At 39.8% G+C, this 26412-nt stretch overlaps 1 protein-coding gene across 1 annotated transcript in view; it reads right to left on the minus strand.

The window, feature by feature from the left end:
* Window positions 1-892: 892 nt before the first annotated feature.
* The window catches only part of ANO6 (anoctamin 6), a gene marked incomplete at both ends in the record, with an annotated part of 42944 nt that continues 17424 nt past the window's right edge, over window positions 893-26412 (minus strand). The window contains 15 exons of the mRNA XM_010166896.1: window positions 893-998; window positions 1465-1664; window positions 7559-7764; window positions 8561-8691; window positions 11293-11390; window positions 11972-12141; window positions 13009-13234; window positions 14728-14805; window positions 16257-16402; window positions 19667-19727; window positions 20998-21103; window positions 22388-22522; window positions 22948-23063; window positions 25023-25136; window positions 25495-25773. Of these exons, the coding sequence (XP_010165198.1) occupies window positions 893-998; window positions 1465-1664; window positions 7559-7764; window positions 8561-8691; window positions 11293-11390; window positions 11972-12141; window positions 13009-13234; window positions 14728-14805; window positions 16257-16402; window positions 19667-19727; window positions 20998-21103; window positions 22388-22522; window positions 22948-23063; window positions 25023-25136; window positions 25495-25773 (2172 nt within the window). The remainder of the gene's footprint in view (window positions 999-1464; window positions 1665-7558; window positions 7765-8560; window positions 8692-11292; window positions 11391-11971; window positions 12142-13008; window positions 13235-14727; window positions 14806-16256; window positions 16403-19666; window positions 19728-20997; window positions 21104-22387; window positions 22523-22947; window positions 23064-25022; window positions 25137-25494; window positions 25774-26412) is intronic.

Genomic DNA, 26412 nt, shown 5'->3' on the forward strand with positions numbered 1-26412 from the left:
ATTAATTATTATAATAAACGAAATGTCACATTATCTGTTAAGACTCTGAGCTGGTTCTGTACCAGTACCAATCACAGTGGAACAGTATTTTAAAAAGCAGACATGACTAATGAATAGAATAATTGTCTGATAAACTAGAATTTCTGATTTTCTAATCCTGATTTTAATAAGGACTTCTCTGCCTGCTTTGGGAAAACCCTGGTACTCAGTGCTGTCTGCTTGCATGGGAATACTGCTTACAGTTTCTTTTAAAATTGTTTTAGGTTTATTCAAATAACTCGGGGGCAACAGGCTTTGCCACGGGAGCTCTGATCTAACGAGTTGCATGTTTCTCATGACTTCAGCAGTCCCTGGATCATGCCCCGAGTATTCCATTTTATAATGAAATAATACCTAATATTCCTCTCCCTTTATCTTGGGCTGACTCTGATCTTTCATAAGCTCAGACTATAGCTGCAGAGGAAGGAGCAATTGCTTTTTGATGCTCATCTAGAGACTCACCTCTTGCAGTGACCGTCTCTATACACTTCACTCTGCTAGTGCACATGTATTATGTATATGTATTAATGAGGCTGTGCACAAACTTTCTCTAAGTATATGTAAAAATATTTTTGGTGTAATTGTCCCTTCTATTTCCAATACTAAAAATAATTTTGCAGTTCTTGGGAAAAGAAACCGCAAATATGTGGGGCAATCCTTTGCTGATGTCGTGACTTCAGGGACTTCTTTTTCTAATGGTGCTATGCTTTATGTACAACTCTCAAGTTCTTGCTCATGCTAGCACACATCACCAGCTCTCATAGGTGTGCCGGGACAGAACATCTTTGAAGGATTTTCTGCATGGAGGAAAGAGAAGTTTAAATAAATAATGCTCAAAACCCCCTACACTTACCTCCATGACAATGACGAAAGCCAGCTTGGCTGCAATGACATGCCAGTAGTATATGTTATGCTCATATTGGTGCTGGTGACCAGGAGGGTAGCGGAGATCCCGATATCTGAAAGCAATGCAGGAAAGTCAGGCACGCGTCTCAAGCATCTCTGCAGTAAGGCACTGTGGCCAGAGGATGGAGCAAGACATGTCCCTGCCTAACGTATCCAGGAACAGTGCGCTGCACGTAACTACAGTAACGGGTAAACTTTGTACCTGCAGAATAAGCTATATTTGGCTGAAATGTCCTTTTTTTGGCCACTATATTAAGAATTACTTATAAAAAATTTAAAGGTGGGTTGTTTTTTTTTTTTGTAGACTATAAATTATGAGAAAAACAAATTAAAGTAAGAATTTTCTGAGTAACACTAATTTAGAAGTGAATACTTCCACTCAGTTCTGCCATTCAAAATACGCTGGCTTTCACTGTGTTTTAACAAATCTTACTGTGTTTTTTAAACTTAATTAAATGATTTAGATATAAAAAATATATATTTATTCTTCAGATTGGAAAAGAATGGTTAGACACTTGCCTGCATGTCGTTTGGTTCCCAAACCAAGAAGAAAATGGCTTGCTTGCATTCTTGAAGTCTGATATATTGAAGACAGAAAGGGTACTGTTTATATACCCTTTCATAGTGTGAATGCTGTGACTCCCATAGGGGGGGACTGAAAAGGACCAGTAATAAACCAGACGAGGAATCATGTCAGATGTAAAAGCAATTATCATAGCCTGCATTTCAGAAAAAGAAGACAAAAAAACAGAGTAACATTTAAGAAATAAGCCTTAATACATAACGTTTTTGCCATACACTTAGTATCTCAAAAGTTACAGTATGAGCTAAAAATAGAAAATATGTGCTTTTCCAGTCAGTGGTTCCCTCTGTATATTAGCATGTAGTCATTCATGGGCATAAAACAATCTCTTTCTGGACTCTGCACTCTGTACAGTTTTTATGTTACACTAGCTCTGCTGGCTGCCTTAAAAAAGTTACACTATAATATAATTTTTTCCTCATGAGCATGCAGTGGAGGCCAGCAGCCAAACTCACCTTAAAGTATTCTAAGGTAACCTTCAGCAAACAGGCTTGCTTTCAGATGGACTTATGAGATGCTTAAAGAAATCCTGCCTGATGAAACTCATGGAAACAATGCAAAGAGTCCCTCAATAATAGAAAATTAAATTTCACCAGGAAGCCTGAGGTTTGAGTAAAAGAATTAAATAAATTTTCTATATATAGCTGATCCATCTCTGACCCTAGACACATCCCACTCTTTCTGAGGTGCTAGCCAGCCCAAATTAATCTTCGCAGTTGCCTCCTAAGTTTCAGTGTCAGTACATATGGAAACTGCTCTTGATGCCAAGATAATTTTTTTTAGCAGCAGCTGCATAGTGCTGTTTTACATATGACGTGACTATTTGTTTTTATCTTGCTCCCAAGAGAGTCTCTGTCCTACTCAGTCTACTGGTCACAAACTGGGTAGGAAATTGGATCTGTGGGTTTGCTGTGGGAAGTCTTTTCTAAACTGACAAACTTCCCAAAACATCCTTTTCTGGAGGGCAGGTTAACTATGTTTAATTCACTCTCCTCCTCTGCTATTGCAAATACAAAAGGTTTCCCTGTGAGGAAGACTTTCCACCAGCAAGATCTGCAGCTGAGCGCCTAGCTAGAGGCTGCCTGGCCAACTCATGAGGACAGGTACCTCTGGTGCCCAGCACCTAGGAGGAAGTGACAAGCTGCACTCCAGGGCTGAAAAAGAAGACTTCTGTCCCACACCCAGGGGGAAAAAAACACTTGATAAAATGGATGGAAAGTACTAGGGCAGAGATATGAAGGAGAAAGGTGTGAAGTAGGGATCTAATGGGATTAGAGTGAGAGAGGTGCAGGCAGAGATACACAAAAGTGGCAGAAAAAAGCTGTAGTAACGGTGTGGGACAGAGGAAGGGGCACAGTTAAGCAGTAATGGGTATCAGAGGAGCTTAAGAGCTGTTTAATATCTGTATTTTATTCCCCGTCATTCCAGTCTGCAATTCATGCAGTCTTTATTTCCTTGTTTTCATGAGATGGGGCAAAAATTGTCCATCTTCATGCAGCATTCCTAGCAAGAGAGCCCCAGTTTGAGGAGGTATTTGTAACAGCTGTAAAGTAAAGGGGAAAAAAATCCCGCGGACACCTCTTCTACAGTTCCTCAAACAACACTCTGGTGGCACTGCTAGCTAAAACAACCACCACTGCTTCTGCCTCTGCCCCTAGCAGTCACTCATGCATTCATGCAGCCGTGCAGCCCATCAGACCACGGCCCTGATCTGGTGGGGAATCCTGCCCGGATCCGCTCCCTGATCTGGTTCATCACGCACTGCTGCCAGCACAACAGAAGAGACAGCAACAAGCGGAAAAGACAGGGAAAGGAAGGAGCAAGGAGCTGAAAAGGGTACAAGACCCACCCCACCTCAAGTAGCACCACTGCCTAATGTCTTACCTTTTGAGATATCTTACTTTGAAGTACTTGAGAAGCCAAATTCTAGTTAAAAACAAAAGTTGAAGAAAAAAAAGACTTAAGATTGAGACTATGGTCCAAAATCTATATTTGGTTCTCCAGAATATTGTTAAAATTCAGTTTAGTTGAGAGAAAGTTAATTTGGTTGATGAGAAAGAAAAGGGAGGCATCCTAAGACTAAAATAAACTCATTTAAAATTATCAAGATTTTTTTTTTTTGTGCTGTATTCTGGCTTAAATCAAATGTAATTGGCATGCACTTTTAAAAACTGTTTTTAAGCATTACATACCAGTGTCCAATGAAGTGAAAATTACGTGTTGTTTATATTTACACACAGAGTAGGTGTTTTTGGCTTGGAAGAAATATATATTACTGCACCTTGCAGTTGCAGGGAAAAGACCTCACATCTAAATTACTCTGTTTTTAACTGAAGTACAAGCACAGAAAGTTTTAGTTAAATATAATTTCTTCCTCTTCATTAGCTTATCCAGTCAGACAATAAATGAACTAATAGCAACTGAACAGTAAATCCCTTCTCCCTTTGGGCCCAATGTGTTTGATGCTGCTTCTGTGTATCATTTAGAAAGATGCTGGAACACAGTATTTAAATAACTTAATACTTACTCTTACTGAATTTTTTGCAAGGCCCCAGATCTCTCATAATCCTAAATCTGAACCCTATCCCACTCTCCTCCCTCTCTCGGAATGATCTCCAGATGTGCTCCAGAGAGCTGCAAGGACAGAAATATGAAAGCTAATCCTACGGCATCCTCTCAAAGGAAAAACTTTTTTCCTCCTGAATTATGGGCTGCATTTCAGAGTATTGCACTGGAGAACTACAAACAAATAGCACATTCTCTACTTCCCAAGCTTTATTGCACACAGTTTTCCATTTATACTGTAACTAATTAAAATCAGTCTTTAAATCAACAACAGATGCTTCGGTATCATGCAACAGCAAGTCCAGTGCCTGAGCAGCAAGTTGCAAAACTGATAATTTTGTGCAAAAGTTGCTTGCAAGCTAATAGCAGGTGTTCCAAGGGTAATGTATGAAGGACTACATGATACACTATCCAAGTCTAATCAGCTGTACCATGTCAAACAAAAGAGAAGAAACAGTTTTTCTGTACATCAGGAAGGGATGGTAAAGGAAAGACTGATGGCCTATACAAGATCCTGGATGTCAAACAAGAGAAAAACACACCTAAAGGAAGAAAACAGCTACTAGCAGTTGATCTAGTATATGGCTTTATAGTTTACACTTCATTAGCAGGACATACTGATCTCTTTGAGGTCCTTACAACACCTGCAGCAGGGCCTTTTGAACATGACCATCTCCAGTGCTGTGCCCCTCGCGTGCTAATAGCCCCACCAATGTCAGCGGCAAATGCACTACCTTCACACTGACCTTAATGCTAACGTGTGAGACCTCCAAAAAGGGTAACTCTAAAAGAAACATGCCTGCAGTTAGCAGTCACATGAACACTGGGCTTGAGTGCCTGTCAGGGAGGACAGAGAGTAAAACCAAGCTGTCAACATACTTTTGCACATTGAGGACTCCATGTTTTCAGTGGTGCCTTGAGGAGTATAGTGCATAGAGAGGAATTTGGAGTGAAGAAAGGTTGCAAAGCTCCAATCAGCCTCAGGTGGGTTGTGGATGGGTAGCAATAGACATCTGAAATTATTGCTGGGTCATTTTTATGCAGAAACTAGAGCAGGGCATGAATACATTCCTAACAGAAGCCTACATGTCCGAGTCACTGTAAGGTCACAAAAGCCACCTTAACTCTGCCCTGAACATCATAAGAACTATGACTAAAGTACTTGCAACAATATTTTAGAGTAATCTTAAGCTGTATATCCAACTTTTAAATTCACAGTAGTATTACCAGACCCAGCTGGATTGACTAGGAAAGACAGTTCGCTTATCCAATAGCATAACATAGCTGTCTGTCTTCCAGGGCACCGGAAACTTCTTTGCCTTTTATTCTTTAAGTTTGGTAGCAGCCCAGTTCAAAAAAGGATATTGATGCACCAATAGTATTACCCCTACTTTACTACAGCTATGCTTCATCTAGGAATTTGCACTATCTCCGTAATTTGCTGGGAGAGTTAGCATTAACATTTTTTTTACACAGGCACTAAAACAAAAGAGCCCCAAAGTATCTCTGGTGTCACTTGACATTTCTAACAACCTGAACATGTGTTACCAAAGTTGCATCATTTTTGTTTTAAATTTTAACACCAGATTTACTAGTAGGTCTTGAATGTTTCATATGTCTATGGAAGAGCTGGATTTATGTTTGGCTTGCCTCAGCAGAGCACTGCAAAACAGCTGGAGCATATGCTCTAGTTTGTCTGTCTCACAGATACTCTTGCAATTTTTCTATCTTCAAGTTCCATTTTTCTTCTGACATTTCTCTGTGCTTAATGCTCTGTCTTTATGTCCTCCTGAGTCTCCTCTCTACATCCTAGCTATGTTTACCATGCCTGTTGAATTGCTATAGTGTAAAATAAAGTTCTGAAAAAGAAAAATGTCCATTTTGGGAGATCTTCAAATACCTGAAAATACATCTGGTAGCCGAGGCTGACAAATAAAATTTTCCTAATCATTGACATCCACCCTGGAGTCCTACCTCTATATGGTATCACCCCCAACCTCAAAAATAACACAAACAACCTACTGAGAAGATGATAAATCAATAGGCAGTAGGTCATGGAAGCTCATATTCCCATACTTCGAAAATAGCCTCATCCTTCCAGGGGCAAAATGAAGATTTTTAGAAGTAGGAGAAAAAAGAGAGAGCAATATGCAGGCACACTCACTGGATGTGGGATGAGAAGGTGCACGTACCTGTCCCATTATTTCTGAAAAGCAGAACCTCTGGGGTTGAGAGCTCAGACCAGCCAAGCACCTAATGACTATACAAGTCCCCTAACTATCAAGTAAGTACCTCAGCTTTGCCTCCCTCCTCTTACCCAAAGTCCATGATTCTCTAAACAGGCAGAGCCTCCTGTGAAACCTTGGGCTAAGATGAGCTCTTGTCTGCAGCCTCACTGCTTCCTCCAGAAACTCCGACTGAGAGTAGTAAGGTAGTGTTACTGCAAGGACGAAGTCCTGGTAGAAGTGGCTACCTTTAAGTGTACCAGAAAGAATATCTGATTTCACTGATAACAGTAGAAAATGGTGATCTTGTTGAAAAAGGTATTAACCATGGACAGTCTGTGGTGTACTGTCCCTGCAGAGGAAACCAGTGGTCACTGCTCTTTTGAGAAAGGCCGGCAATGGGAAATTTTTGAAAGATAATACATATTATCTCCTGTTTAAGAGTAAGCAATCAAATAATTCACAGTGGTAAAGTCCAATGGATTATTTTTCTTCCCACAATGCAGCCTATATACATGATCTTGGTGAATTAACACTAAAGGAAATTTGAAAGGTCTGAATTTCATTGTTAGGAGTACAGTCATCATAAAAAAATGTTTTTCTAAATAATTTAAAGAAACTCTTTTAAAATTAATTATAAATTCAACTGAAAAACAGATTAATTTGCAGCTCCTCAGAAAATTCATTCCTATCTCAAAAGGTAGAGTGCTGCAACATTGAGCACACATTGTATTTTTAAGTACCCAAGAAAGAAGCTTAATTTTTGCTCTAAGTATAAAATTGCTTAGAGCCAAATTCAAATATGAAAGCATGACCATAAGAATTGTAACAATTAGAAACAATCAATTATAACTTAGCTAAGCTGCAACCTATTTTTTTCAAAATTCATGCATTTAGCTGTAGACTGTCCGAAAAGATTTCTGTACTATGCACTATAATTTTAGGAAAGATGCACTATAGTCTTCATATGTAACAGATTTTTCTGAAGACTCTAGCATCTCTAAATAAAATTTATTTTCTTTACATATAGTATTTCAGACAGTAGCCATATTCTGTTTCCAGAATATCTGGAAAGTAACTGAGAGTCAATTTACAGGGGATGAAATTGTAAGGGACTGACGCTCGTAATTCATTTAGGATCCTTTAAGTGCTCCATTGCCACATATGGTGGTCCCACATTTGGATGTAACCCCTGCCGTGAGGGCATTTTACCTTTTGCAGTTGTTGGCCCAGTACTTACATTGGTGACCACCGCCAGAATGGCTATGCCTTGCATGATGGGCTGCCAGGCGCCGATGTCTTGTGCCTTCTGTGGAACCATGCGCCTGAACTGGGTTGTCAGCTTCCACGCATCCAACCGGATTTCCAACATGTTGTTAATAAGAGCCAGAAGAGGAGCCAGGGGGAATGATGCCACAAACAGAGTGACAAAGCCAAACTGTATAACTGCCAAAGGGAAAGGTTACATACATTGATGGGGCTTTCACTTACTGGAGATAGGCATATATGAGCATGTATACTTTATATACTCCAACTGTGGGAGAGAGAGACAAGGAAGAGTAGCTGAGTTCCTAGCAAACCTTATGTATGAGAAGATAAGACCACAAAAGTACTGACAATCCTGTCAGGTGGAGGGACAGGAAAATGTTACAAGTCACAACACATCAAGAGGAACTGTTCAGGGTATTTAAACATCCATTTCTTTCTTATGTCTTGGAAGATTTGGAAGCATAATGACTATCTATCTCAGTGCTGTGCTGGAAAGACTGAACTAATAATCCTGTTGTTGGTGTCTGTGTGCTGCCACAAGTATGCTGGCAATGCTCTGGCAGAACGGATGGTGGCAACAAACCAGAGATCTGCCAGCTCCCAAGAGACCAGTGACAAGTACTGGTGACGGCAGATCCCCAGCAGAGCAGTCTGACAAGGGGCTGTGCTGTACAACACCAGGACATGGCAGTGGTCTGCCTTCTGGATGCATTTTTCAGAGGATGGGCCAAAGAAGCAGCAGTTCTCCTCTTTGTATAGTCACGTGCTGTTTCCTAGTTATAAACTGGATTGAGGGATAGCTGCTTAATAAAAGCTTGCAAAACTATCTAGAATGACTCATCAAAACTTGTCTTGGAAAACACTTGTGTCTCCTCTGTCTATAAACTTATTAAGCACTGCTTGTATGAAGATTTTCTTTAGAGCATGTTTGTATCCAGCAGTGACAGTGAATCCAAACTAAACTGCCACTTACCCATTTCAAGATACTCATAAAACAGTCCAAGTTTTCCAATGGGCTGCAGATGGTAGTCCTGTTCCCAGCGTGGAACAACTTTTTCTGATCTAGCAGCTGCACAGTATCTTCCACTTAGATTCTTAATCCAACTATCAGCCAGGGAGAAAAAGACCACTAACATTGGTAAAATAACCTAAAAATTTCAGTAAATGGAAAAAAATTGGCATTTGTGCTGTTACAGCTTTGAACAGTGGATTGTTACTCTTGAATTAGTGAAAACTTCCTTCAAATATGAGTATAATCTTCTGTCACCTTATCCTGAAAGCAGTTATTTACAAGCACAAATAAGAATGTAAAAGCACAATATATCAGAATCATATTGATTTATACTTCTGTTGTTCATGTGAATGACCACATAAAATTCAAGGTAACAAAAAAATCAAGTTAAATATAGGCCTGTGGTTAGACAGATTAATTCCTTCTGATCACTAAATTCTAAGGAATCATTGAATGGTTGAAGTTGGAACTCTGGAGGTTATTTGGTCCAACGCCTCCTTGCTCAGGCAGGGCCACCTAAAGACGGTTACCCAGGACCATGTCCAGATGGTTTTTCAGTATCTCCAAGGATGGAGACTCCACAGCCTCCCTGGGCAACTTGTGTCAGTGCTCTGTCACCCTCACAGTAAAAAGGTGTTTCCTGATGTTCAGAGGGAACCTCCCATGTTTCAGTTTGTGCCCATTGCCTCTGGTCCTGTCTCTGGGAGTTAATCACTCAGAATAGTCTGGCTCCCTCTTCCTTACTCTCACCCTTCAGGTATTTGTACATATTGGTGTGATCCCTCTGAGCCTTCGTTTCTCCAGGCTGAACAGTCACAGCTCTCTCAGAGTCTCCTCACATGTGAGGTGCTCCAGTCCCTTAATCATCCTCGCGGCCCTTTGCTGGGCTCTCTCCAGTACGTCGATGTCTCTCTTGTACTGGGGGTCTAGAACTGGACTCATCACTCCAGGTGTGCCCTCCCCAGCACTGACTAGAGGGGATGGATCAATTCCATTGACCTGCTGGTAACACTGCTAATGCAGCCGAGGATAGCATTAGCCTTTGCTGCAAGAGCACATTGCTGGCTCATGTTGAACTTGGTGTTCACCAGGATCCCCAGTCCCTTTTCTGACAAGTTGCTTTCCAGTTTGGTGGCCCCTAGCACATACTGGTGCATGGGGTCATTCTTCCTCAGGTGTAGGACTTTGCACTTCTCCTTGTTGAATTCCATAAGGTTCCTGCCAGCCCATTTCTCCAGCCTGTCAAAGTCTTTCTGGGTGGTAGCACAACCCTCTGACTTATCAGTTTCGTGTCATCAGCAAATTTGCTGAGGGTGCACTCTGTCCCCTCATTCAGATAATTAATGAAGATGTTAAACAGGATGGGATCCAGCACCAACCCCTGGGATGCACCACTAGTGACTGGCCTCCAACTAGACTTCATGCCTCTGATCACCACCCTCTGGGCCTGTCCATTCAGCAAGTTTTCAGTTCACCTCACTGTCTGCTCATCCAGCCCATACTTCAACAGTTTCTCCACAAGGCTTTTATGGAAGACAGTGTCAACAGCCTTACTAAAGTCCAGACAGGCAATATCCACTGCTCTCTCCTCATCTACTGATAAGCCAGCCATTTCATCATAGAAGGTTAGCAGGTTTGTCAACCATGAATTCCCCATGGTGAATCCGTACTGATGACTCCTGATGATTTTCTTGTCCTTCATGTGCCTGGAAGTTGTTTACAACTGCACAACCATATCTCAGCAGAGCACCCTAGCCCCATCATAACAATGCCGATTTACGTGGGTGTGAATAGAAAGAGTAAAGAGTTTTTTCCTTCCATAGTATACATTCTGGTAACACTTTGAGCATTCGTTTGATTGTGTTGGTATTAGGCCAGTGAATAGGAGAAGCCATAGAGGTCCGGCATGACTTATACCCCCCTACACAGTATTTACGACACACTTTGAAGTGGGGTCACTGCGCAGCAAAGGAGTACAATTTGTGGGCTTGGAAGAACCACAGCCAGAAGGAATACAATGCTGTGGGATGGTGCTTATGGCATTCAGGAGGGCCTGAGCAAACTCAAAGTTCCCTGCTCCAAGCAGTATAACAGCCACTGATCAGCATAAAATAAACAAGAAGTCCTGGGAGAAGGAACAGAATCCTGAATAGTATCTTAACCTAAATTAAATGGAAAGCATTTGTGGTTAGCACTTTGCTTATTGTTTACATTAAAACATGACCTTCCAGAGATCTGCACCACTGAAACAGAAAGTATAGGCACTATGAATGGCAAATATGGCTGTAAAACCAACTGAGTTAAATTAGTAACTTATGCATGATTTTTAAAAGCCCAGTGTATAACAACAAATCATTCCACTCAATATTAAGTAACAGCATTTACTTTAATATTTTTGGTGCTTCTATTGCCTCAGTTTTAAGTATCCGACCTGAAACACATTGAGTATGATCTGCAGAGGAAGGAAGCATTTCTGATTAGAACTAAAACCAGTCAGAATGACAGAGAGAGGAGCTCAGAGCTACCAGACCAAAAATATCCAAACTGTCTAAAAAGGGCCCAAAAGACTAATCTTACTCTTTTAGAATACAATATGCACCTATCAAATTTAGTGATCAAATGCATGAATGCATCAAGCAAAAGCAGTACCTTTCAAATATGAAAGAGTAGATTACTTCATCATTTGAACTTACGGAAGAAGCACTTCTTGAATGTTGTTCCAGATTGCTTTACCTCCTACTATGATGGCAAGCTGAGTTGTGAGTTCAAGGAGACATCCACCTGGATCACACTGAAGGTTGGGAGAGACATGAAAAATTTTTGAAGTTGGTTAACTTCTCAGGAATGAATGAAGCATTTAAAATAATGCATTCTTGTTTTATTATGATAACATTCCTTATAGCAATGCAAGAAGACTACTTAGGCAAATCTTTCCAGTGATGTATGCAAAAGCCAATTCCAGGCCACGTATGGTCATATGTGGTAGGTTGACAGGACACTAGTGAAAGAGTGAAACACCAGGTGAAGTCATGCAGCTTTGCACTGCACTGTCATCAGGCGAGGGTCACCCAGCAGAACAGGAATGCTTCTACTGATGTTCTCCTCTTCCCCTCTGGGCTAACTCGCAGGTTGTTGGACCATGGGAAAGTAAGTTTGTCTGGGCACATGTAATACATTTCTAAGCCCAACTGGTCTCGTGTCACACTCATTTATGCTAGGGATTACTAAGGAGGCAATTGGCTTGGGAAGTAGTCACTTTTTAAAACCCTGATGTTAAATATGTACAACTATGTTACACACTCCTAACTGCAGCAGAATACCTGGACTAATGGCTCCTGCCATTTAGAAACAGAAACCATCTTACGTTCTTACCTCTTCATTGCGATACTTTCCTAGCCAATAAACTGGATTTCCAGGGTGACCTACAAATTTACCCTTAAAGAATGCTATATAGAAGCATGAAGAATAGTAGTTGACAAACTGGAACAAGAACATCTTTGTGGTCAGACTGTTTTCATAATCAGTCTGTGTCCTTGGAAGCTCTGCAATTAAAAAAAATAATAATTAAAAAATCCCACCAACCTACAAGGAACCTACAAGCTGCTTTAGAGCCTCATTTGGAAAAGTATGAGTATACCTTGTATTCCTTAAAATGACTGAGAACATTATGAATTAGATTGTACATAATCCCCATGTATACTGTAACCATTATGCTAATCCTAAAACTCTATATGTTGTAAAAAGGAGAAGAACTGGCTCCTGACAATAAAGAAAAAGAACAAGGGAAAAACAGTGGACCCAAATCCAGCACACTCAGAAAAGCTGCAAATGTAACACTTTGAACTGATGAAACGGTATTAAACGAAACTGTATTAAAACATCACACTACTTCATGCATCTGAAGTAAAATAGCTACTTTAATGTTGATGGCTTGGATATAAAGAATAATAATATTTGTGACTGTTTATCTATTTAATAACATGGACATGGTATCTAGCTTTGGAATACCAACCTTATTTCATTTACTTACAAGAAAATAGCTATTCTCCCTATAAACAAAAGCTAATGTAATTGAATGTGTTATGCGTTACTGATCTGTTTTCATAAAGCTTGGTTATTATAGTAATTTTCTTTGCTTTGTCTGTTTCAAAAGCACAAAACTGTAAACAATCGATCTTTTCATGCTATCTATACAAGGAGTTTTCAGGCAAAGAGCTGAATATCATATTCCTTTGATATTCAGAAGATCTGTATTTGAAAATTTCTAGATAGTATTGTATGATTTGGTGGGAAAATTATGAAATATGTCGTATAGGTGTTCATTTACTGGAGTTCTTATTATACACATAAATGCTATTTTTCTTTATATTTTACCCCAAGTTTCTATCTGAGGTACAGCAGCAGCATACCGAAGTCAGTAATCAGGATTGCCACTTTTTCATAGACGACATTGAGAACCATAATGACTATAAAGCTGATAAGAGAAGCAGTTACTGAAGTGGCTGTCTGCGGAGTCAGGTACTTGCGGATCGCTTCCGTTCCACTAATGTGCTGTGACAACGTTGAAGAAAACACCAGGAAAACTGAGAGCCTGTAGACAATGATTCCAATAACTGAAGCAATAATCAAAAGAATCTGCCAAGAGAATGCAAGAAAGATGTTAATGTTGAACCTTTTGCTTTAGGAAAAAGAGAGTTTGATACACTTTTTACAACAGGCAAAAGGAAACCAATTGTGTGCCTGCCATTCCATCGCAAGAGGATGATCAAATCAGATAGAAGGCAATAAATACAGAATCCATAAAAGATGACTTTTTTTCATGCAGCATAGTCAATCTGCAGGGAAGAAAAGAGATGGTCTGTTTTATGACTAATAACAAGGTTTGTACTGATGCGAGCAAAGATAATGAGATGCGTAATCAAACCTTACACCTCGAGGCATGTGATGGAAGAAATCCCTCTCTTTGACACCGGGCAACTGGCAGGATGGCAAATCTACTTGCAAGTCTGCACTGATTATGGAGGGGGCTGTACCTTCCCTTTCACACTATAGTAGTACAGACTACAGACCCCTCAAAGGAATAGACAAATTCTAAGCCAAGTCATGTAGTCTGTAGGAACTGTAATAATGATCCATGCACCCCATCCTGCTTGCCATCTCCTCTCTTTCTGCTTCTTCTCCTGCTTTTATTTCTTGCTAGTTCTCTTGCTATCATTCAGACTGAGGTCCATAGAGCTGTGAATATTTTTTCACTATCTCTGCAAACTGCCATGAATCCACCTACCTCTCTCTAACCTGCAGATAATAAGAGTACAGTAACACAAATGACAAACCTAGACCAAGTCTCTTCCCTTCAACCTGAAGTCCTGCCTATTTAAATCCAACAGCAAGCCAGTATTCTTTCCTTTGCGTTTCAGATGTGTTAATGCTGAGGCTCTCCCGGGCTGCCAGCCATCACTCTATCTCCTATCTGTCTCCTATCACCTAGGATGAGGTCTTCTCCAGCTGCTGTCTGTGCTACAGGCAAGGAGGATACGCAGCATGCTAAAACACTGAGCTTCTCAAGGTGACCTCTCTGGGCATGCTCACCACATATATTGTTTCATGGGTGATTTTGCTGCTTTCAAGCTTTAGTTGTTATTAAAGCAGCAGCTCTGGAAGACTAGAGAGCACCCAGCTATACTCTGTTAAGTGAAATGAAAACCCTGAAAGAAGCCCAGGACTGTGAGACATGATATTGAAGCAAAAGGCTGGAACAAGCAGGATAGAAACTGGTAGGGAGGAGAGCATATAAACCAAAGTCTTCACCTTACTTCCCTCCCAAAGCAAAGATATTTGTCTTAAAATAATGAGGAAAAAAACAATGGACCATATTTGCAAGCATAACTCACAAGCTACAGCTGCAGGATGTTTTGATAAATATTTTCTATCGATGGTATGCTAATGAGTATTTGGTGACTACAGCTACCTTCTTCATGTGGGTCCATACCTTATGGGCTTGGTTTATGTATCAGCTGGAAATCCGACTGGACCTGTTCTATTGTTACCTTTCAATCAGTCTGGGAGGATCTTTTTTAGACACTTACTAGAGAAGTAATTAATGAGACGAAAGAATAGAAGAACTTTACCCAGAAGAAGACTGCACTTGTACAGAAAGTCATTCGTATGCACTTCCCACAGGCAGTGTATGGCACATGTTCTTCTTGCTGTAAAAGATTTAGAAACAGGTTGAGGATGCACCCAATCTTTTCTTCATATCTTTGTGTGCTCCAAGTAAACCCTTTAAGATATTGAGGGCAGAAAAAAAGAAAGAATTCCCTGGTTTTGTTTCCTCTCCTGCTTTGTTATTCTGGAAAGTCACATTTATTCATTTTTTTAAAAGTCTTGCCTGGTTACACTTGTCTTTTTTTTTTTTTTCTGCGTATTCTAAGAAAAATTGCTTCCATAGAGGCTGAGTGTCCTCGGCTCTTACTGACTTCAGCTGTGACAGGGTGCATAGTCCTTTTCAATGGACCCATCCTTCTTGTCTGGTCATGGCATCCAAGGTCATTATCTTTCAAACACCAGTGGCTAAAATTAGCAGGCACTAAGATTTTGGTCCCTGATCTCCGTATTTCTCAATTTATCCCACAGGGACAATGGGCTGGCTTTCCCTCAGTGTGAAGGTGTGAAAATTCACTGAGTCCTTATAGGATCAAAATTATTAAGTTTTAGCATATTCTTCACTCTTTGAACTGTCTGAAAGGAACTTTCTAGCTATGACTTTATACATTAAAGGTGGCACAGGTTTCTAAGCTTTTAAACAGAAATAGGTTTTTTGAAGTACAAGATATAAAAAGAAGATCTACATAGGATAGTTTCAACTATGACAGTCAATCTTCAAACTTTTCAAGTGCCCTCTAATAAATATTAGTATAATGTGGATGGAATGTGAAAGCAATGCAAATGATCAGATAAATGCCACAGTAATATTTTGACAGAGAATAAGAAAAAGTGAAACTGAGCTCGAGTGAGCTACAGAAGCTAAAGGTACTCAAAATGTCTAATAAATAGAGATCTAAACTAAGATCCTCATAAATAGGAATCCTACTTCACTTAAATGAGGATTATCCTTGTCCCTGTGAGTTTGCTGGTATTCACAGTAATTACATCCACATGCATTTAGCAGCAATGCCTATTTATACATGTTTCAAATAGAAACATCTTTGGCTAAAAAAAACAGTCTTGGCATGATATATAGTGTAACACTTTCCCCTCTATTTCACTCTTTTTTTCTGATGCATTCTTAGGCAAAGATAGAAAATGCTCTTGATCTTGGCCTCTGGCAGCAACACTGAATCATTTATTGGGGGATTTAATAAAGCAGACTTAGTGTCCTAAGCTGGGGATGATGCCTACTTCTGTTTATTTATGACACAGGAACCTCGGCAGTGCAAGCTTCTCAAACAGGCAACTACTTTAAGGTGTCTACAGGTGGCTATAAATTCCCTCCCATGCATCTGTACTTTATAAGTTCACTGTTTCCAGGCCAGTTTATCGTCTCTCCTTTAAGTACTGCTGATTCATACACCTCCAGTCCAGATTCACCATTTTCATAATGTCTTCTCACAACATGTCTGTTGCAGTAGCCATCACCAGTTATGAGAATATTCCTTACCTGTGTGATTTCATTAATTACCACATGAGTGCATCGAGCTTCATATTCTGGGCGAACCTGTTCCTCTTGCTCTAAGTACTCAACTGTGTCCCACTCGTACTCCAGTTCAGCTTGCCGTCGCTTCCAAAACTCCAAAAACAAAGTAACTATCCAGAGGACAAACAAAGTGAGCAATACCATGTGAGTGTTGGACACTGCTTGACCCCAGCCTGTAATATGTGGCTCATGTTTTCCATACAGATCTCCACAGACATGGAATAAAACTCTTATTGGCTACTGTGATGGTGAAAATAATTGGATCTACCTCTTTATGCAATTATTGTTTTGGAAATATAGGTATTTTAATAAGATAAACCTGAGGTAAATGGTGTTGTAAGCACATGCTAAAGAATACAGATAAATTTATTTGCTTTCTGCCTAAGGCTAGAATACGAGCACTTTGGATTTCGTATTATAGACTACTTTTGAAAAAGTTTATCATAGGACCATAAGAAAGCAAGTTGGTTGGATAGGTGAAGACAAAATGCTGGAGAGTGCAGGACTTCTAGAAAAGAAAAGCCCAGTACGCCAAAAATTGCCACAGGGAAAAGCTCATGTTCATTCAGTCTGCAATTTTTGTGGGGACAAATTATCAGTTTGCAGACTACAAGAATCAACGATGGTTCAGGTAAAGCAGCCGAAACACATGCTAGGATGAATCTGAAGGGGCTGCAGCCCTTTTTGCATGGCCTGGAGCTTAAAAACTCTCTGGGCTGGGTCAGCAAATTCCCTGGACTGTGCTCCTACAACTGGAAGCACTGGGGGACAGGTACACAGAAGCCTAAGTGGTGCTGGTTAGACATCTGTCCTGCCAAACTCATTACTTTGGCCTGAGACCTGATGCAGGTAGATCTGTCAGCAGAGGCAATGGCAGGCCCAGCTGAGAAGGCTGGGAGGAGCTCAGGAGGGCGGGTGTCAGCACCACGCTCCCCAGTGCACTGCAATGCTTTATTACTGAAAACCAAGTGTCCTCAGAGTGAGTGAGTGGTGTGGCTCAGCAGCACTGCCTCCAGGAGGGGTTAGCATCCCGCCACTGCACTCCTCATTATTCCCATTCTCTGGAATTAATTAACTCTAAAAGTGTTTTGTTTAACCAGTTTGGCCCCTTGTCCTGAATGACGAAACATCCATGGCATGCAGTTACAAGTCCAAACATTAAAGGTGATTTCCAAAATCAGATGTGGTCAATAAGCCCCAAACTGAAGCATCTAAAAACCAGAAAACTCCAAGGGCTGGGCTGTGAGATGACCTTGGCACACAGAAAGGCTCCTGCCTCGATTATCCAGGGCTCTCTCTCATGAGGATTTCTCCACTACTTCACTCTTAGAAGGACAAAGACCATTCCAAGCAGTGGGCCAGAGGATCACATTTGCTTTCTGCAGAGCAAGATTAGTCTTCCATGAACCTCTAACTGCTGCCCAACCCAAATCCACAGGAAGCTACAGGCTATACTGGTTTGCTCCAGCTGCAAATCCAGCTGCTGTTTGGGAGTCCCAAAGTGCAGGGCTTCCTTCTGTGACAGCCTCCATGCTAACAGCAAAAGAAGGGCACATCACACGGAGACAGCTCTCTCAGCCACAATACAAAGAAAACTTCTACTAGCTAAAATAAGCCAGCAGCCAGGTTGCGTCTTTCAGAGCAGGGAAGTTGCTGCTGCTGGATTTGACATTTTCATTTTACTTAGGAAGCATTTTTTTAACAGTGGAAACAAATGATGTTTCAGAATCAGGAGATCCGAATGCTAATTCCACTTCATATTTGTCATTTGTGGTGGCCCTTCTGCGTGTCCCTCAACACTGACATCCAGTATGGCCCAGGTATTCTGCCTCTGAAGCTGTGTCACCAAGGACTGAAAAGAAATGCCTTGGTTGGAGAACATTTGTTTGTTTAACTGATCCTGTTCAGGAAGGGGATCCAGTGATGGCAGCAAGTGAAGGTCTAGAGAATTAACATACAGAGAATTAATTCCTGAGGCCAAATTCCCTGGTGTTTCATAGTGCTTTGAGATCTTTAAAGGGAATATGCACAAAAAAAAAACCAAAAAACAATTATTAAAAGTATATTGATGATAATAATGCAATAATATATCTAAAAATCTAATATTATTTTAATTGTTTTGGAACAGGAGGTCTACAAAAGTATTGGAGCAAGATTAAAATTACAACTGGAATTGCAGCAGGATCATGGGTCATTTGGATTCAGTACAATTTTGACTGAATTTCTGTAATACAATTTACCTCTTTATATGGTGGACTTAATAATAAAAATACTAATAGAACTTGCAGCCATCATGCAACTTAACTTTGTAGTTATTACTCTTGGAACCATTTTTAAAAACAGGAAACACAATATTAATTAAAAAGCAAATAGCAAATAAATTAACTATTCAGATGACAGGAGAAGATTACATTAGTATCAAACTTCTAATGTTCTTTTATTTAGAGAATTTCTTGCTGGCATTTTGATTTTAGCATATATTTTGAAAGAAATATTATTTTTGAAATTATATGTTTCATCTTATATTTTTTTAAAGCAGTAGCTCTTTTGAAGCACTTTAGGTCATCATAGGAAAACAAAAATACAATGCATTTTACAAAGAAAGCAAACTATGTATTCTTGTCAGCCTACATGAGAATTCAAAATGTTACACGAGTTATTTTCTCTATAGTACCTTGTATTCAAACCTAACATATAACTTATTTTGGTAATTTCTGGATAAGACAGTGCGATAAAATCTGGTTAACAAAGTTGCCAATGTGAGCAAACAAAACCTTTTCTGGGGAAATAAACCTTGCCTAATCCCTTAAATACAGCACCAAGATGTTTCACCTATGGGAAACATCCAGGTTTCAGATACATTTTCTCTCCTAAAAGATAAATGTAGAGCTTGTAACTACTACACTTTTTATGATCAGTTTCTTATACAAAGACAGGAGGAAAAAATTATTGGGAAATACAACAAATGACAATTTTTCAACTGCCTTGTGCAGCCACATAGCTGTTAATAGGCACAGGCAGCTCCAAGACTCTTTGGAAAAAACCCAGCTCCTCTGCCAGATATACTTAAGGATGTGTCTGGCTCTGGCTGGATGAACACTGGGCAGCTCTAATCACTTCTCTTGGATGCTTCTCCAAGTCAAACAAAACAAAACAGACAGTGGAGATCAACTTTTGTTCTACAATTTTTTTGTTTTCTTATGATGCTAAAAAAGACTTGCTCTGAATGTATGTACCTTATACAGAACTACCTACTGGTGGTTTTCTGAGTGATAGAAAATGAAGCAGTTGCAAATTTATCCATGTTTTCTTGGCTGATGCTGGAGGCTTGGACAAAATTAGATGACAAACCACAGTTGTTGAAATCAACTTACCCCATATTCCCATAAATACTGCAAACACCAGTGTCCCAAAGCTATCAAATATGCATAGTTTCTGGAAAAAGTGGTAAAGAAAAAAAAGGCTTAAAATACAGCTGACCTTGTGTTTTTATCTTCCACACTGATCCAGAACAGAAGCTGCTCACTGAACATGTTGATTTTTAGTTTTTATGCCATTTAATAAACAATCTTAATTGCAGTTTAATAAACAATCTTTATTGCTAGCATTCCCTCAATTTCTGCCAACACCCTCCAATAAATTAAGGAAATTAAATGCAAAGACCAGAATTAAAAATATAAGCCAAATATGCAGCAAGAGGATAGTAAAATGGTGTACTATCAAACTTCCTTCCATCTGTTGCATAGGAAAGGGAGAAACAGTGCTTATGGTCTGGGAACTCAGTATAGAGTGATGTATTTTTAATACAGCCACAAAAGGCAATGGACACATCTGGTTCTCACAAGCGGAATGACAGCAAATCAAGCTAGTTAGCAAAAACACATTCTGATGAGGTACCTGTGTGGTCACAATTTGCCCTTTCCCTATATTCTGATTTCTCTTACCCTTTAAGTGCACTGAAGCAACACATTAAAGCTGGACAAAATCTTTCTAATGAGTAGGCGAAAAATTAAAGTTTTGGGAGTGACTGAATCCATGGAAAGTAATGACAAAAGGCTAACATGGGACAAGTTAGTGGAGAAAGACAGACAGGTTCCTCTAGTCAGGAACTCAGAGCAAGAGTCTGTCTGTGTCATGGATAACAGGGCACGGCTATGTCACTGCTTCTGTCATGACCCACCCCAGCCTTGCTTGTACCCATCTCCTCCTTGACAACATGGGTCAAATTCAAGGCATGGATCCAGATAACTTACCTGGGGAAGGAGGGGGCAGAACTTAGAAATGTCAAAACGTTCTTTAAACATTTCCTTAGCAAAATTGATTCAAAGCTGCGCATCAAGATTTTAGTAACTGAACATGAGTTTTCTTTTTTTTTTTTTCCAAAAAGGAAGGAGTACCCCAAAATAAAACCAAACAGTTTTTTATTAACCACCCCTATTATTGCCATAGCAAATATTTAGAAGCTATGTGAAATTAAAAAAAAACCAAACACACACACAAAAAAAACTATCTTAGAACAAAGCAGAGCAATTATTTTTGCTTCTACTTTTCCAAATTCCGTCACTGTATCAAAAGGCACAACTGTTTGCACAGCTCCAGCAATTCTGCAGGACATCAGTGGAGGAACAACACTGTTTTATATGTAGCACTAGAGAAAGTGCAACTGAAGTTCAATAGCATGTCTATAAGCTGTGAATGTAGTTACCTTGGATGATTCACAAGTGATGGTGAGGTTCCAGTAGGTACATACTTTATCACACTGAGGGCACATTATGATATTACCTCCTATGTTGGGATCACATACTTCTTGGCTAAAAACCAAAATACTCAGTCACTCACCAACATTAAATTCTTTAGTCCTTTTTCACACAAGAGGACAGTGCAATAATCTCAGGGAAATGAGAAATAATTTACCAGTGATCTGCTCTCAAGAATTCCCGCACCCGCCCTGGCAACACATCCCCATTTCCATTCTTAGTTCTCATCTCAAAAATGGATGACATGAGGAGAAAATAATTTCCATCTCTTGTACATGGTGGTAATTCTCAAAACTGCTCACATTAAAAAGAAACAACTCTTCAAAGACCTCACACACTTCAATAGGAAACCCACACTTGCATGCTCATGTGGGTTATCATAGCAAGTCCAAGGGGACAAGGAATAGGAACATTGTCTGCCACAGCAAGGAAGAACTGCAGAATTGAAATGGCTACCGAGTCCCTGTGGTCTTCTAAGGAGGATCAGATTGGAAAATGTGCAGTGGAGGGCAGCTAGGGTGATTTAAGGAATGGCAGATCTGTCTCCTAAGAGATGGCAAAAGAGTTTGGCTTATCTTACCCAGTATGGTGGAGGCTGAAAGGTGATGTATTTGCTCTCTATAAATACATCAGCAGGGTAAACACCAGGGAGGAAGATGAACTACTTAACTAAATGATAATATTGGCATAAGACTATATGGGTATAAATTGGCCACAGAGCTCTGGAACAGCTCTTCAGCATGTTTTTTCCTGAAGGAGGTATACAGTGTGATGGCCTGCAGAGGATTTGGCACAATGACCCAGGGAAAAATACCTGGGTCATTGTGCCATGGTTGAATTTCGTCATATTCTGATGACAGAATCTGTGTCATGAATATGCTTCTCTTCCCAACATATCCTGGGCAACTGAAGACCTCTGTGCTGTTCCTCTTTCCTCTAGTCTTCTCTTGAAATAGAGGAAGTAAATTTTGGGGGTTTTATCAAGGTCTTTGGATATCTCCTTTAAGGTGAAAATGATGTGTTACAGCACTTTGTATTGACTTCTGCCTGTCACTCTTTTCTACATGTTTCTACACTAGGTGTGGTGAACCTGGTGCAAAACATGAATAAAATGATGAAATAACAAACTCTCAGATATCTATGGCTCTAATGGTCCATGGACATTCATTACTCTTCTAGCTCACATTTTATGCCTTTACCTTCAAACACACAACCACTGCTGTTCTCAAAAGCTTTCGTCTCTTTTATTATGCAGTGTCTTCCAAACCTTACACAGCCCCCCTCTATAGAGCACTGATCAAAGTTGCATGTAATATTAAAATAAGCTTGATTGGGTACCTCCATGTGCAGTTGTCCTTTGTCAGGCATCCATACAAAAAACAGGCAACTCCTACAACTGCAGCCACAATCAGCATATTAGTGTAAAAGCCCAGCCAAGCAAAGTAGATTCCAATTTTCTCTCCATAGTATTTCCTGTAGAGGGGAAAGTTTTTTTATGAAATGCAAGTAAATTCACATTTCTGTATCAAATGGCTTGTTGTTTCAGAGATTCTGTGCCAACGCGTACTGTCATATTCCTCTGGTTTGAACTTAGGGATTGAAGAAATATTACAGCTGGGTATTTCTGTCACCAGTTTTATGCTTTTATAAGAGGATAGGAAGGGGAGAAAAAAAGGAAAAAGAAAGAAAGATCATACCTTGCAGAGAAAAATTTTAAGTGGTTGCCTTTTCATGAATTGGTTTATCATGGAACCATGCACAAAAAAAATGCTCCCATGCATGAGTTGATACAGGTGTTATGTACTGCCCTCAGTACTCCACTGTGACATCCCCAAAACCAGACCTGTTAGGTAAATGCCCAGTTCCCTCTGCATTAGTCCAGCCCCAGTCACACCAACCTGATGAAATCCAGGGGTTGCAGTTTGAAAATATTTTTAGGATGAGCCCATTCTCTGTAGAGAAGATATCGTTCACTTGGGCAGTCAGGATCGGTTGACAGGTGCCTAAAACTAGACTGCAAAACAGAAAGAACATGAGAAGATATTGTTAATCTAACCAGCAAAGATCACCTCTCATCTCTGCAGACCCCATGCCATGCAGTCAGAGCCTGGAATATCCTTTTTGCCCAGTCTCATTGCAAACCAGGAAATGGAGCAGGAAGGCAGCTCTGGGAGTGCACCAGGATTCAGGATAGAAGGTTGTCAGAAAGGCAAGGAATGCTAAAAAGCAAACACTTTACATATGTGAGCTGAAAATAATGGAGAGTCATCATGAACTTCAATCTAAGCACATGTCAGCACCTTGGCACTTATGAACAGAAAACAGAACAAGATCCATTCTAATTAGAGAACAGGACTGCATTAGAATGGATTTTAAGTAGCTCTAACATGATAACATGCTTTGCTTCTAGATAATATTGTACTGGAATGAAGGCTGGAAAGTCTGAGGGATAAATCCAGGGCTTCTAGTCTATGCTTTAATTTAAAAGAGAGTTCACATGGAGATAATCCCTGTGTTTTTCACTAGGTTATTTGAAAACTTATTTCAATAAAGCCTATCTTATTTGAGGGAATTTTCCATTCTGCATCTGTGATGCAAGAAGACAAGTGACATTTGTAGAAATCTATAGGCTACTTCTGATTTTCAGAGGAGCTGTGATATATAATTTTAATTGTATAAAAAGACAGTCATTAATTACTAGAAATACTGAGTCCAAATTCCTCACGCCATGATAGAAAAAGCCTTCAAGGCAGGTTTTAAATCTTTAACGGGAAATCTTAAAAAATGAGTCACAAATTATATTAATTCTATCCTGTAAAGGTTTGGGTTACTTACAAGAAACATGATTTGTCTTGATTCTGCCTTAAATATTGCCTTGAAATGCTTGTAGGCCTCCTGAATATTTTAAGCAGAGTCTAAATGGCTGAAGCAGCTGAATCATGGTTCCTGACCCCCCATGTTCTCAGTGTCTTCTCAACAGAACACATCTCAGACACAGAATAGTGGCTTGGATGGGGAGGAGGTGTGGGTATATAAAAGATATAATGCAGAAATCCAGCCCTCAGTTTTGCTTACTGTATCCCATTTGCAGTCTCACATGGAGTTTTTCCTTAGTCAAACACTCTGAAACCTGAGGTTTTTTTTGTCTTCTTTTCTTTTTCTGTGCTATTGCTAGCCTTTGTATGCAAAACAATTTTCAGTATAAATTGTTTCTTGAAATGATATACTTTAAGCATCTTCAGAAGTGTAGACACAAAAGCTGGATTTCTTCTTATTATTTATTATGGAGCACTGGAATAAGCTGCCCAGAGAGGCTGTGGAGTCTCCATCTCTGGAGATGTTCAAAACCCGCCTGGACACTTTCCTTGTGCAACCTGGTGTAGGGACCCTGCTTTGGCAGGGGGATTGGACTAGATGATCCCCTGAGGTCTCTTCCAACCACTACCATTCTGTGATTCTGTGATTATTGCAAGATGAAATTCAACTCAGTAAAGCCTTCGTCCACAGGACTCTGACATCACCTGTGAGGTGTTGGACTGGCTGGACAGAGCCTTCCTGCAGAAACATCAATTTTCTCTGCATGAACGTTGCAAAGTTTGGGAACTGTGGGTATGTTTGTCACTGTGTGAGATTGTCAAACATCCTAAGATGAGATCTGTATTCTACATCATTATTAAAATGTTCATACTTGGTATGAATTTTAATACTGAAAAATTGAATGCTAAATAAAGAGACAATGTTAAAATTGATTTAGAACTGACAATACAGTACATTATGGGAACTATAGCACTTTACTGAACTATATCTCCCAGAGATTTTTCAGTTATGGAGCTACATTTTTAACCAAGTGTTTTGGAAGAAAATATATTTAGAAAAAACTATGTCCTGTTCTACTATGTGGATATATAAACTCCAGAAATATGTTTCAGACCTCTATTTGAAAATATACTTTAATTATAAGCACTGAACTTACATCATGAAGGGGAAATGCCGCTTTGTAGATTCCAGTGTCCAGTAATTTGTTAATGCCAAACTTCTTCACATTGTTTTTGGTTGCATATTCAACGCGGGACAGGACAAAATGAACCTGAAATTTAGAAAATATTTTTGTGTCTCGTGCAACCTAAAAGTAATCACACACAGATATACCTGGTTCAGCATATAATCGAGTTAGGAAAGGGTAAGCAGTGCAGACAAAATTAATTACATGGAGTATACAAACCATTAAAATCCTCCCCTTTAAATTCAAGTGGTACAGAAATGGGACAAATGTAAGGAACATTTTCCTTCTGGATTGTCCAGGCTGTTTCATAAATGACACAGGACTATTCCATCCCAAATATTTATCATTTTTCAGGATAATTTCATGAGGGTAATTGCACTAATTTGATTACAGGAATCTTTTCTTTTCAAGATTGAATGCTAGAAATACTCTATGGACTTACAATTCGGCTTCTAGTTGCAGGATTGAAAAACGTGTCTTTGTCTTGAATATAAAAGTTGGACAAATGTTCCTTTTGAAAAGGGGCAGTGAAAAACTCTTGCTCAGGTTTGATGACATTTTCATCCACTCTGAAGAATCTACTAAACCAGTTGAAAGCTGAGTCTCGAGTTTTCAGGTCATTGGGTTGCAGAGGCAATTTGATGTGCATAACCTCAGCGTATGTGCACAGCACTTCCCAAGGTGCATGCACTTTCACAAAAATAAGTTTTTCATCTAAAACCTAAAATGACAGAATATGAAAAATACGTGTGTGAGAAAATGAAAGCAAAGGACTTTTCATAACACTTCTTAAACTATACAGAATTTTCTTTCTCTTTGCAGTTCATTGGTGACCTACTCAAAGTTGTGTTCTTTGTCCATCTCGGCAAATGTATCATTAGGTTTGTAAAAGCACTGACATGAGGTGGAAACATTTGGGCATATAAAGGTATATAAAGAAAGACATCTAAATGTTCTCTTAATGCTTAAAGTTTACATCTCTGCAAAGTATTTTACAAAGCAATTTAAGTTTAACAAAGCTTCCCCCATATGGGTTAATTAGGAGTGTTTGTAGCCTGGCGGGGCAGCTGTGGCTTTGGAGCTGTCAGTGACTCAGCAATTCAAGTACAACTCCAGGGTGATGTGACTTGATAGAAGCAGGATAGGTACCCATGGGTGCTCCTGGGCAACATGAATTCCCACAGGGAGAATAAGGAGAGGGAAAGGGGAATCAGCCAAGACTACTGAGAAAGAGCATGGGGCACATTTACTCCCAGCTGCACACCCAAACTAGAACCAGTATGCAGCAAGAACCCTGATAGCAACTCTTGTCTCCTGTATACGTATCGCCTGTAGGCCACCCTGCATTAGTGAGTCTCCA

The sequence above is a fragment of the Antrostomus carolinensis genome, unplaced genomic scaffold (assembly GCF_000700745.2).
Source record: "Antrostomus carolinensis isolate BGI_N321 unplaced genomic scaffold, ASM70074v2 scaffold8220, whole genome shotgun sequence".
Taxonomy (NCBI): domain Eukaryota; kingdom Metazoa; phylum Chordata; class Aves; order Caprimulgiformes; family Caprimulgidae; genus Antrostomus; species Antrostomus carolinensis.